General features: G+C 36.8%; 1 protein-coding gene across 1 annotated transcript; it reads left to right on the forward strand.

Moving 5' to 3' along the window:
• Nucleotides 1-2,943: 2,943 nt before the first annotated feature.
• Nucleotides 2,944-4,807, forward strand: LOC133709545 (protein CURLY FLAG LEAF 1). The gene is made up of 2 exons (XM_062135324.1): nt 2,944-3,464; nt 4,049-4,807. Exons 1-2 carry the CDS (start codon nt 3,177-3,179, stop codon nt 4,400-4,402), a joined length of 642 nt encoding a protein of 213 aa, XP_061991308.1. The 5' UTR covers nt 2,944-3,176; the 3' UTR covers nt 4,403-4,807.
• Nucleotides 4,808-13,464: the final 8,657 nt, after the last annotated feature.

The following is a 13,464-nucleotide window of genomic DNA, read 5'->3' on the forward strand; positions in this document are numbered from 1 at the left end:
ATTTCTGAAATGGCACAGCAAGACAAATACTGTGGAACATCCCAAGGACACAGCTGCTTTGTTGCTAGCAGCAGAGGGAATATTAATGCAGACCAGACCAGAGAGAAAACTATTTAAATTCAATTTCAGAGAGAGAGAGATAATGTCAGGAGGGAGGAGGACTGGGGAGGAGTGTCAGGACAAGTCTGGTAAAACTTAAAAGTAGTACTTGGGGAATAGATTCCCACAATCCGGAAAAGTCCGAGACCGAGTCCGACCCATTCCCCGAACCCTCCTCTATAATGCAGACTCCTTCCATCTCCTGAGAGTGAAGTTCCCAAATTAACCAAAACCAGATTGATCACCATTGCTGCCCTAGCTAGCTACATTCCTGCTCTGAAATGTACAAGCATGGCTATAGTTTATTTACTTGGCCTTTTAATTCCTAATTTGACTACCTACACTCTCCTCCGATGACGGATCGAGCCAGCGCGCGCGCATGCAGCTCCCCCAATACACTTTTGCTCTGTGCCACTGTTTCCTCGTCCCTCTCTTTCTTTCTTTCTCTGCATCCATTTTCAACCTCTCTAGCGTCAGATTTTTAATTAGCTTACAAAAAAAATATATCAAACAGTTCAACTTCTGGTAGAATATTATAATGATTCTACATTCTCTCTTTCCCGGTCGAAGAATTGAAGCCTTAATTAAACGTCTTGATCTGCAAACTAACGAGCTTTAAAGTCCAACCGTTAAATTCTCAATTAGTTGATATAAAATATACATGCTAATTGCTAGCCAGCTAGTCAGCTACATATGCTAGTATGTGTAGGTATTTAATTTCCTTCTTGTGACCAGTAATTAACTTATTTTCATACATCACATCGTGCCTATTCCTTTTATATCATTACAAAATACAGATTATGTTGGAAATTTTGTGATTTAAAATTAAAATGTATTTTATTTATTTTGTGTTTATTACTCTATTTATGATTTTAATGGTTTTATGTTTTAAATATATGATTATTATTTGATCGTTGTATAGTTAAAGATGATCATGGTAAGTGTGACCTATATAAGGGTGCATGGATAGAGTTGGAAGGCACATGGTTGGAAGACATGTGTGGTGAAGACATGGTTGGATTACATATCGATGTCGGCGTACAGACATGTGTGAGATTATTTGTGGAATCAGTTGCGAGTGATAATTCACCATAATGCAACCACTCTAGCACAACACTCTACCTATCTAAAGTCATCTCACATATTACACATATCTATTTTAAGTATACATCGATTTGAGTGCACGGGTGATTAAGGTTTAATTGAGTTTCTTAGCTACACGACGGAGCTCGAATGGTACATTGTTATATCTTGGCAAAATTCGTCATTCAACCTTGTGCAGTAGGAGACGAATATTCTCTTAGAATAGTCTTAGAATAGTGCGCTTGCACTCCTCAAGATATTATCATATTATTATATATTATTATATTCTCTTACTATGCTTTTGTTTTCTTATTTCTATTATTAGTGTTATTTCTCAAGATATTATCATATTATTTTGTGTTTTAATTTTACAGAAATTTCGTCACATATTTTTTACAATAAATTATATGTTGCTATTTTTAGCTTTGACGCATATCTAAAGTACTGATCTAATCACACTGCAATTGTAAAATTTTAGTTTGAACTCAATATAGCGAATTTGAAATAATGACGATCCCATGTTATAATTGTGATATAATTTCTAGTCAGTGCACATTGAATTTAAAATACTGTTAAAAACGCCTTATTATTTTGCTACCCAATTTCACTCGATGCAAAGCGAATCAGAAATATAATGAATTTATGTTCTAACTGTGATTTTCAAGGTTCTAGATATATTTTTCTTTAAATTTAACTTTAAGTAAAAAGGAAGATTTGATTAAATAAGAAAAGTGTAGAAGGGAATGCTAGCTTTGTTCATTTTATAAAGATAAAAGATCTAAATAGGTTTCAACAAGATTAATAAATTCAGAGCTTATTAATCAACACCGGTGGTCCTTCGCTCCTCCTAATTGTCCTTTACTAATCACCACATGCATTTACTAATCACCACATGGTTCAACAGGACAACAGGGGTTCTATTAGGTAAATACGCTGAAAACTATGATCTAAACTCATAGGGTACTTGATGAATAATTGAATATTTATACATGGATTGACTTCGGATTCATATAATTAGAGCTTACAAACTTCACCATATGTTGCCAAGCCGGCCAAAATATCTCTAATACAGCTACACACATCATTGCAATATAGACTTGTACAACGCTCTTAACTCGAATATAAAACACTATTATTTAGCCTAATTCGCGGCCTCATTCTAACAACACAGTCAAAAAAATCAACATATAATTATGTTGGTAGATTAATAAAGAAATTAATAATTAAATATAATAAAAGCGAATTCTTTTGGCTTCGGTTTATAGTTCTTTGCCGGAGAGTCAGCGCACGGCCGGATACGGCTGCCAAAGGCCTCATCCCTCCGTTTCAAAATTCCACTGAAGAGTGGGGTTTGGAAAATCAGAAATCATGTTGTCGACACAGGTAGGGTTTACTAGGAAGAGTGAGGAGCTCTCCGGACAAGACTTTTTGTAAGTGCGGTAAATTTTGATGGTCTCCCCCAACATGTTAACTGGTAATCAATTGTTTAACAAAACTCCGGCATTCAGTTTCGGTAATCGCGTTTTTACCGGGTCCTCTACTTTTTTCAAAAGAAAAAAATTTAATCCTCCCAAGGTTAATATTCTGTGGCAGGCTTAGCTTAATCAACTTTTTTCAGCAATTAGGGGAACACACCTCTATTCTCTTCACGCGCCTCGACGGTGTCCGTGAGACAAACTGCAAATTGCAATTCCGTTGCTGGTCCCACTCTCTTATTCCCTCAAAACCCTCCTCACGAGCCATTGTAAGCGCGTGCGAGACTCTGTCTCCCCTCCCACTCCTCTTCTAAGGGCTACCCACTTTCTCATCTCAATTCAGAGCTGGGGGTTTGGGAAATGAAATGACCCTTTTATCTGTCTCTTTCTGTATCTCTTCCCTTGTTATACTTCTCCTTCCAAAATCCCACCTCTAATCTCTCTCTCTCTTCTCTCTATTCTCTCTCAGCTCCCCTGAGTCTTTGTGTGTGTCACTTGAAATTGTGTAAGATATAGTCGATGACAGCTCCGAACATGGCGACGATCGCTGCATCTCTGGAGCGGTCTCTGCAAAACTGTTCCTTAAACCACCGCCAGACCACCATCGCCGGCGGTGGCGGTAACGGTAGCCGTAGCAGTCAAGGGTCGAGTCATGTTGGGATGCGAAGGTCGTCGTCAACCTCATCAACCTCAGACGATGCGCAGCAGAATCAATTCATGCCCGACAACAACAATGAGGACACGGCTCTGGAGCTCAACTCCCATGTCTCGCTTCCCTACCATTGGGAACAATGCCTCGATTTAAAGGTAACAAACGAGTTTGGTCTATCGATCTCCTTGTTGGACAAAATCGGAAACCCATTTATAGTTTTGGGTTGTTTTAGTTTCCATTTAAAGGGTTCCATAAATGCAGAGAAAACATAGCAGAGATCTTGTTCATTTAATTTCTGAAATGTTCAGGGAGCTAGCTTTCAATCATTAGTGGGTTTGTTGTATTTAATGATATGTGCTTCTCCTTCCCTTACCTTGTGAAGATAGGGAACCAGAACAAAATTCTCAGAAAGAGATCTTTTTTTTTTTTTTTTGAGTTGTTCTTCTTTACCTTTACTTTCACCCCTTTTATTTCTTACTTTAGACTTTAGAGGAAAGCCAAAATGAAAAGCTAGCTTCACTGGGATTGACCATCTAGTTGGTACATTTCTTAAACAAGAGAGAAACTTTTATTCTTTTCTGTATTTGATCATCTAGTTAGCCGCATTTTATTTAACAAACCTTTTTGGGTTTGTTGTTTTTTAAAAGTGGTGGTTAAAAATCTGGGTTTCATATATCTTATTTGGGTCTTCCTTGTTTCTGCTGCTAATAGTGGCTTAATTATTGTGATTAACTTTCAGACGGGTGAGATTTACTACATAAATTGGAGGAACGGAATGAAAGCGAAAGAAGATCCTAGAACAGCAGCACAATACAGCGGAGACTGTTACTACTCGGATGATGATGATAATAGCTCCTATGATAGCGAAGAGTCTTCGACTGAGTCGTCTCCATCTTCTTCAAGAGAGAGAGAGCCCTATAATAATCAGCAGCAGAAGGAATCAGATCAGAATAATAAGCAGGACCATGTTCTGGTTGTGGCTGGCTGCAAATCGTGTCTCATGTATTACATGGTCCCCAAACAGCACGAGGATTGCCCCAAATGCAGTGGCCAGCTTCTCCACTTCGATCGATCCGAAAGCGGCTCACCATGATCAATTACATCCGTTCCCCTCTAGCCATCTATCGTTTTGTTTAGACCGAAATGTGAGAGACAAATCTGTTAGTGTGGTGGTTGTTATTGTTGTTGTTCATTTTTTCTGGGCCTAGCTAGCTAGCTAGCTTGTTTTGTCAATTTGGGTTACGTTTGTTTTGGGAAGAAGCCATGGGAGAGGCAAGAGATGAGTCCTACACAGTGCCAGCAGCAGCAGGAGGAAGGAGAAGGAGAAGGAGAAGGAGAAGAGCAAGGTCAATGGGATTGGTAGAAGTAGAGAAATTATTTGGTAATGATTGCGACGTGTAGGTTTCTTCTCTTTTGTTCCATGATCTTTCTCCTTAATTTATTTTAACATTTTTCTTTCTAAATATTGAACTATATTTTTATTCCTTATTATATATTATTTTTCATGGCCAACTAGCTAGCTCCCAATATTTCCGCTTAGGATTTACAGTGAACCTCTGCATCTTTTTTTTTCCGAAGAGGACAGCTACTCATCATCAATGTCAATCAATGTTTGTTTTTCTTGTCGATTAGAGTTTCATATGATAAAGATATTTATAGGGATCATGTACATCATGCATGTTATGCAATCAATACAATTGAGATGAAATACATACAATGAAAATAGATTATCTTTCCCATTATCTTTGAATTAATAACCACTTTGAAGAACCCCGGAAATTAATGGATCGCCATATATTGTTCTAACATGCCTTTGCCATCATCTTCGCTCCACTTCTTTTTTCCTAAATCAAAGTTGTCAATGGCGGGAGAAAAGAAGGAAAGAAGCTATGGCGGGTTGGATTTAATTGCCTCAGACTCTAAATGTTGATAAAATGGTTAAGAAAAGAAGGAAAGAAGCTGCTAATCGGACCTTTAGAAGAAGATGAATCGTAATCAACAAGGTTATTTGCAACTTGGTCTCTTTCGTGGAAAATACGAGACACCCTAAATTAGTCACTCCATCTTTGAGAGATTCGATGCATACAATTTTCTCACTTCATCCTTTGTTTGCCAAGTTACCAAATGTGGAGGACGAAAAATGTACTCCTTAGTCAATTAGTCATAGTCTTGTTTTTGTACGTGGTTACAATTTTTATATTGATCGCCATCATTGAATCTTTCTCCCTATATCAAAAATTATATGCCCATTGTATGACTGTTCTTCTATTCCATAAACAAAATAAAGAAATCGATAACTATAGTGGTAAAGAATATTTACGTTACGTCATATATACATGGATCCAATGTGAAGTTTGAAACTATTCCTCTATGATCCCTTTCGTTACTTTGTTCATAATGCTCTACTCTCTGCTTGGTTCTGAATTTATTAATTTAAGGCATAATTGCAAAAATATCATTAAATTTGGTAATAATTGTCAATTTACACCCTCAACTTGCAATTGCAAGAATGAACTCCCTGAACTTAGCGAAAACTATTGATTTGCACCCCTCCGTTAAATTCAACATTTTCCATCCAAATATGAGGACTAACATGGTTATTTTATGTTTTTATTGTATTTTTATATTTATTTATTTATTTAAATAATAAAAATAAATGAAAAACAATTCTTTATTTTGGTTTATAAAGATTGTCTATTATAAGTTAAAAAAAAGTTCATCAATTAGGTTAAGTGCTAAATTTTTATTTCCCCACTTAATTTTTCTTACTAAAATAACAAAATGTAGGCATAATTTTGCAAAAAAAAAAAAGTAGATGGAAGGGCATGAATATCCCTCTAAAGAATTATTTTTATTGTTCCAAAGAATTAAATAGATATAATTTGACCATATTACCCCTCATATTTGGATGGAAAACGTTGAATTTGACGGAAATGGTTCAAATTGGCAATTTTCGCAAGTTCAAGGTGTTAATTTTCACAATTACAAGTTGGAGGTGTAAATTATTTAGAGGGTATTTTGACAATTATCTTAACTTATTGTTGTTTCTCATCCAAGTCAGAATCGATTAGAAGAAGAAACTAGTAGGCGCCAACCTTATTCAAAATTCCTTCATTGCACGCGAGGTATGGGGTTGACTCTGTTGAGTGGAGTTGGTCTGGGTGGCCTGTATAGGTTGCTGAAGCAATGCCATATAGCTCGCTCAACCTCAAAGCTAATTAGAATGGTCAAAACCCAGGTTTGGTTTTGATATAAATAAACCACATAATTGCGATCGAGCACCGCTACCTTTTCATCATCTTGAAACGTTCCTTATTTTTTCCTTCTTATTTTTGTTTAATTTGGTCAACAAATAGCGACGACGTGTATGTATCTTTTTGGAATTTTGGTAATAAAATAGCTATGAAGATACGTACATGATCTTCGTTTAATAAGAGTTTGCAACTCATCATTTATGATTCCATTATTGGACAGCTGAGCTTTGCAATTGATGAGGTACCAATGTTGATGACTTCGGTGAATTATATTATCCAATTGATTGGTAAAAATTTCGTTGAATTAGATGGCAATGAGTGATCTTGTTGTCGATTTGATGTTAAGAAAAATGATGCATGAATATTTCGTATTGGCTCCAAGGGTTTCTTGAGCACAACGATTACAACTGCCGCAATAAGGTAGATGATCGGCTTCCTATTTGAACGAATTTATATTTTTATGGTACGTGTAGACGAGTGATATGAATTATTTCTTTGTATTTTTTTTGTGAGACAAGCTAGTGTACTGGTGGGTATGAGATACCCTCATTTACAACTATTTGAACAAAAATTTACAAGTATTTGAACCAAAATTACAACATTGAGAACAAAAGTTACCATATTCATTTACACTATTTACATATAGTTAAACAAAAATTACAACATTGACAACGAATTTGTTCAAAAGCTTGTAAAAATGTCGTAAGAGGTGTAATTACCATTATTAGAACGAAGATTACAACATTGACAACGAATTTGTTCAAAAACTTGTAAAATGTCGTAAGAGGTGTAATTACAATTATTAGAACTAAAATTACACAAAGTAGGACTCAAATTACAACTTTGACAACAAAATTTGTTCTCACTTTTGTAAATGTGGGTATGAGATACCCACCACTACACTAGAATTTCCCTTTTTTTTGTTTCAGGATGTATTTTGGTCAATTCGCTTTCATTTTGCTTTTGCTTTTGAATTTATGAACAAAGCGTATGATAAAGTCCTAATTGATAGAGCAGTAGCATTCGTAGATTGCAACTCTTTCAAAAAAACAGAAGAAAAAAAAATCTCTGTCTAACAAATTAAAGCATATATATTTTTTTTCGCCTTCTAAAAAGACTATAAACGTAATGTGAATATGTGATATTAATATAGTTGACATATCTGCATACGTAGAACCGAAATAAAAAACATGATGTATACCAAGTTGAATGCCCTCCAAACTGATTTATAAACCCATGGGTAAAGCTATGGTATGTTAACATTTCTCATACATCAACTATTTTTATCCCTTTAAGGACTCATGTTACCACTTTGAGGACTAATATTACTATTTTGAGAACATATATGGTAAACTAAGAAAATTTGCCACTTTAAGGCAATTGTATGCATGTCATATGTTAACACATTGTAGAATTTTCCATAAACCCATAGGCAATGTCCCATTTTTCCCATGTGGGATGTATATATTCTCAACATGCCCCCGCACGTGTGGCGAATTTTCAAGCCATTTACGTGGACAACTTTGGGTGACGTGGAGCCCGTGTGGCCGTGAGGCATGCACACGTGGGTAACCCGCTCTGATACCACTTTATCGGGTTCACATCCAAAACTAATTAGCAATGGATGGAGTGGCCCAAACACTTATAAACCCATAGGCAATGTCTCATTTTTCCCATGTGGGATGTATATATTCTCAACACAAACCAGTTATTACTTCTTCCTGCAAGTTATGTCCTATGATTTCCCTTAACTTACAAGATTTGTCCCATGATTTGAGGCATGCATGTACATATAAAGATGGTGACTTCCTGATGTGGATCACTGGATCTCTTTGTTCTTTTCCTTTTGAAAGGATTTCGCTTTCACCTGGGAAAAAGAAAAAGGAATCATGGAATCAAACACCAAGATGAAGAAACGTTTAGAATAGCTATTCATGTCGAACGTACCGCAAAGCTTTTTATGTTTCCTTGCTGTAGCTTCGGGAATGACAAGTGCAAGAATCAAAGCTAGTGTTGCTCATCGGCCTTTCTTCGAATTAAGTTGAACTAGATCGAGTTAGTTAGCTACTAGAATAATTGAATATATACATATAACACAGATTGGATGCAGAGTTATATACATAATAGAGAGAGAGAGAGAGAGAGAGGATGTGACATGGATGGTGCCTGTCGGTGTAGTACGTAGTTTGGTCTGAGAAGGTGAGGCCCGGCCTCCGTCCTAAAAGATTCGAATTACATAGGAGAAAGAGAGAGAGGTCGCGCGATGCGGTTCACTTGATGGTACATAGGAGGAGTATATATGATGGATGATGGTCTAAGGCTGCTCTAAGCCAAGCATGGCTAGCTAGCTGAACTACTATGTAAATGACTAATGAGAAAACAGAGGAGCCTTCGGGGTCGAGTACGTTGTTGGTTGGCAGATAGAGTATTATATGTACATGCATACACATATTAAATGTGGACTTCTAATGAGAACCATTAAAATGAGAACTTCATGATGGAGACTCATTTTTGATCATATTTCAGCAAAACAATGGTTAGATGTTTAGATATTTATGAGTAGATCATTTCTGTAAATAGACATTCATATAATCATGATTTATATTTTATGAACATGAAAGTTTTAGGTTTGACAGTTCATTGATTTGATCTATTTTGGTACCTTAACGATTAGCAATTTGAAATAAAATTTGGACAGTTCTTAGGTTCACCCCTAGGGTGAACTAGCATATTCACCCTCATTGTCGATTAACATACTTTTACTTAATAAATTTATAATCTAATCATTCATGTTGTATAACGTAATACAAAGATTAGCTATGTAAAAAATCAATCAAATTGAAGACCTTTTAGTTATTCATTTCTATGAAAGACATGGACGGTTCATCATAATAGTAGTAAGTGTTGTTAGAACCATCCATTTGTTTGGTTCAATTAGATAATTAAACGATTTCCGATTCGATTGATTTTTTTACAGAGATGATCTTTAAATGCTTAAGATATGGACCATTGGATTATAAATTTATTAAGTAAAAGTATGTTAATCAACAATGGGGGTGAATATGCTAGTTCACCCTAGGATGAACTTAAGAATTGTTCATAAAATTTTCAGAAGTGATATACTATGTATACTCAAACATCTTAACTGTTGATTTGCCAAAATGTAATCGAAAAGTAAATCTCACAACTGTTGATTAGACAGTCCTTATGGAGTTTTCATTTTAAAGGTCTTCATTAAAATCTCACATCGTATGAAAAAGATCGAGAATCTAGTCATCCATCAAATTCAATTGATAAAGAAAGAGGAGTCCGGGGCAGTACGTACAATCTACAGTAAATATATAGTTATTAGAATACGATTGACAATAGGTGATATATATATAGATATATAGATCGACAATATCCATCAATAACTAGACCAAAAAAAAAAGAAAGAGACATCCATAAAAAACAAGCATATAGTGACTTAATGTGAGATCGAGGGAAGAGGACATGGAAACTCTCTCTCTCTCTCTCTCTCTCTCTCTCTGGTTCTGAGTGAGTCATGGTCAGTACTCAGTAGGCAGCAGGTCAATTAATCAAGGACAAATAAGGAACTCATGCATACTGGTGAACTGGAATACATGCATGGACATTGGAGGAGGAGAAGAGATAAAGACCCTCCTAATTAAGCCTCAACCTAGCTATTGCCTTTTTACTATAAGCCAGCTTGGGTCTCTCTATAATGCATGATCCGGCAGACGAATCTCTGCAGGCAATCTGCAAATGGAATCTCTGTCACATTTGTCCTTTTCTCTCAAGCCAACCCCTCCACTGGTAAATCCTTGCCTCTTTCTTCCCTTTTGCATCTTTTATTACCATTACTATTACCCCTAAAGTTCAGAATTCAAACTATTACCTCCACTTACTGTGAAATAGTATTCTCTTTTCGTTAGAGATTTGTTCTGATCGGCTCATGGATTGGACTTTACGTCGGTGAATTGTCTCTATCCTTGAGTAGTCGGAATATCCAGTTTTTTTTTTTTTTCACCCTCGAAAGATGACGACACCTATGAGACGGTCCATATCCTCCTACAGTTTACTACTGCTGATATAATTTCAATGCAACAAGAAATCAATTAGTTGAATGAAATGATGAATGTGTTTGACCTCCAGATTAAAGTCCAGAGCATGATGGGACTTTGTCTCATGATTTCAGGTATGGATGGTGCATGTCTTTTTGTCCAGCTGATCGATCATCGATGTAGATCAATTGATTTCTGCCCCTATTTTGTTTTCACCCTTTTGGATTGAATAAATGCATGGGCAAATTAAGCTTTTAAAATGTCAATATCTTCTGCCTGGGAAAAAGAAAAGGAATCCTGCATTGCTTTGAATCATTCAAGTAACATAAGGCTAGATAGAACAGGGTACGTCGACTAGAAAGGAGGAGAAAACTGTTAGAACAGTTTTTTTCATACGTACGCTAATGTAATAGTGAACATCAATTATTATCCAACAAGATATCTTTCATTTTTCGATTTTTATATAAATGTTTTCTAATATTTTTTCATGTAACGATTCTCAATCTGCAAAGACAACTCATGAATTATCGAAGTGTTTTATGATTAAGATGTGTTTTTAATGAAGTAATACTGAAGTAAAATAGACCATCATTTGAATCCGAGTCCTAAATGAATGATAATTTCTCCGACATAAAACATTCGAATTTCGCAGAGATTGATAATTATGGATGCTTCGAAGGAGTGTGATGGTCCAAGAATAAGCATTTCAGTGGGGTAACTTGTAACAATGTTGATGGTTGGCACTTGGCAGATAGAAGTGACAATGCCAGATCAGTATATTACAAGCCAGGGAATCTAAGCATGCATCGATCAAATTCAAATGAAAGAGTAGAGATACAGAGTGAGACGAAATCGATATTATACGCGGCCTGTAAATAGCGACTTGGCTAGTGAGAGGAAAGGGAAAGGGAAAGGGAAAGCCTGGGTGTCGTTGTTCTTGGTGAGTTGGTGAAGGACAACGAATCGAGGAACTGGTACTACTGGAATGGCCTGGCCTGGATAGGGAAGAAGATAATTAAGGACCCTCGAACAAAGTTTAGCTATTTGAATTACTCCGATCTCTTCGTTTTTGATGAAGACGTTTCTCTGCAAATGGAATCTCTGTCAATGAGTTTGTCCCTTTCTCTATTCCCCAGTCCCCACTACTTGTGTCCTTCCTTTTTGCATCTTTTACCACTACTACTTTGGTACTTCCAAGTTCCAACCATTGCTACTCCACCACTCACTAACGGTAGAAAAACTCAATGAGGGAGCATGTTCCATTTTTCACAACCAGAAATTATATATCATGACTATCTCTTTAATTTATTTTTTTTATATGTTGAAACGGAGATCGGAAGACCCGATCACCTATTTATTAGAAAAATAAAGGGATACACCAAGTTTTTTTTTATTGAAATAGGTTGGCCCTTTCATTAACTTCAGCAAGCAGTATAAAAACGAAACACCCCTATGAGTTCGACAGAAAGAATCGTTCCCCATTTCCCTATTCTAAAAGAATAAAAATCTAAAAAAAATCCTCAATTCACCCACCTTTAAGGAAGTCCATGCACCATTATTTTAACAAAAACCAAGAAACCTCTAAGTAGACATAAAATGGTTTCGACTAAGGCTCTGATTTTTGCGACCCAAACAAAATTTAAACAGTACTATGAGCCATAAATGCCCATTCCATCCAACAGAGCAATACAATGAGCCCATAGAAAAGGCCCACAGAATAGTTCAAGGCCCAAGTGCCCTAATCAATCAAGGCTTTGGATGGAGGAGGGGAAGAAGCAGCGATGCCGCCACACCAACCCCACCACCACGTCCATCTCCGCCGCCAATGCTGCCAGTACCAACTCCGTCTTCAACAGCCCAACCGCTGTCGTCCTCACCTCTAGCACTATCCAAATCTGTAACTCGAGCAACCATACCAAAGCCAAGTAATGCTGCCCACCGTTGCACAGTAGACAAACCAAAATCGTCTCCAACGCCGCCATCACCTATCACATCAGGAAGAAGAACCAACCTGAGATCCACAAATCTTCGGCAATCACCACCCTCACCGTCCAGCAAAACATCCAGAAGTCTCGACCCCTTCAACTTCTCTACAACAAACCAGGATGTATTGCGCTCTCATCACTCACTAGACCCTTACATACCTAAACTAGATCCAAGCCCGGAACTGTCCCATCTCCCTCGAGTCTGAGCACAGCAAGCATCAGAAGAAGAAAAGGCAGAACCCGACGCCCCATCAAGAAGCAAAAACCGTCCTGCCTCGCAGCACCACCGATGCACCCTACTCCGGCACGAGACGCAATGGAGAGAGCGAAAGCAACAACGAAGTCATCTATGGCGTTAGCCATAAGTTTTGAGAATTTTATCGAAGACAGGAGGCCTACGAGCAAACCCTAGCAAAGCGGTTTGGTCAAAAAAAAACAATAGGGATACACCAAGTTTGGGGTGATAGAAGTCAAACCCCACAAAAACAAAGTAAACAAGCAATCAAATGATGATGCATGGATCATAGATATGCTAATTTCTTCCATTTTCCTTTTAAGAGCCGATTTTTTTCTTTCTTTCTTTCTAGGTTCATTAAGACATTATGTACATTGACACATGACGTACACATCCTTAAAGAAACGAAACCAATAAAGTTACTGAATACACTGGTAAGTAGTAAACACTATTAGTTGAAAGATTTCATACTGATGTTGCGTCAAAAGATTACCTAGGATCCTTAGACGTTGCTCTTGTTATAAATATAGTTAAACATTATAGCTATATATATATATATTTAGGGCATAGTACTGAAAATGAAGAACTCGGTGAAACGAGAATCCACTTAATCTTGC

Source organism: Rosa rugosa, chromosome 5 (assembly GCF_958449725.1).
Source record: "Rosa rugosa chromosome 5, drRosRugo1.1, whole genome shotgun sequence".
Taxonomy (NCBI): domain Eukaryota; kingdom Viridiplantae; phylum Streptophyta; class Magnoliopsida; order Rosales; family Rosaceae; genus Rosa; species Rosa rugosa.

What these genes read in the sequence shown, in the direction of transcription:
- LOC133709545 (XM_062135324.1), top strand. Translation starts at nt 3,177, where the DNA reads ATGACAGCTCCGAACATGGCGACGATCGCTGCATCTCTGGAGCGGTCT. An exon ending in AACAATGCCTCGATTTAAAG is followed by an intron (nt 3,465 to 4,048) that starts GTAACAAACGAG and finishes ATTAACTTTCAG; the next exon opens with ACGGGTGAGATTTACTACAT.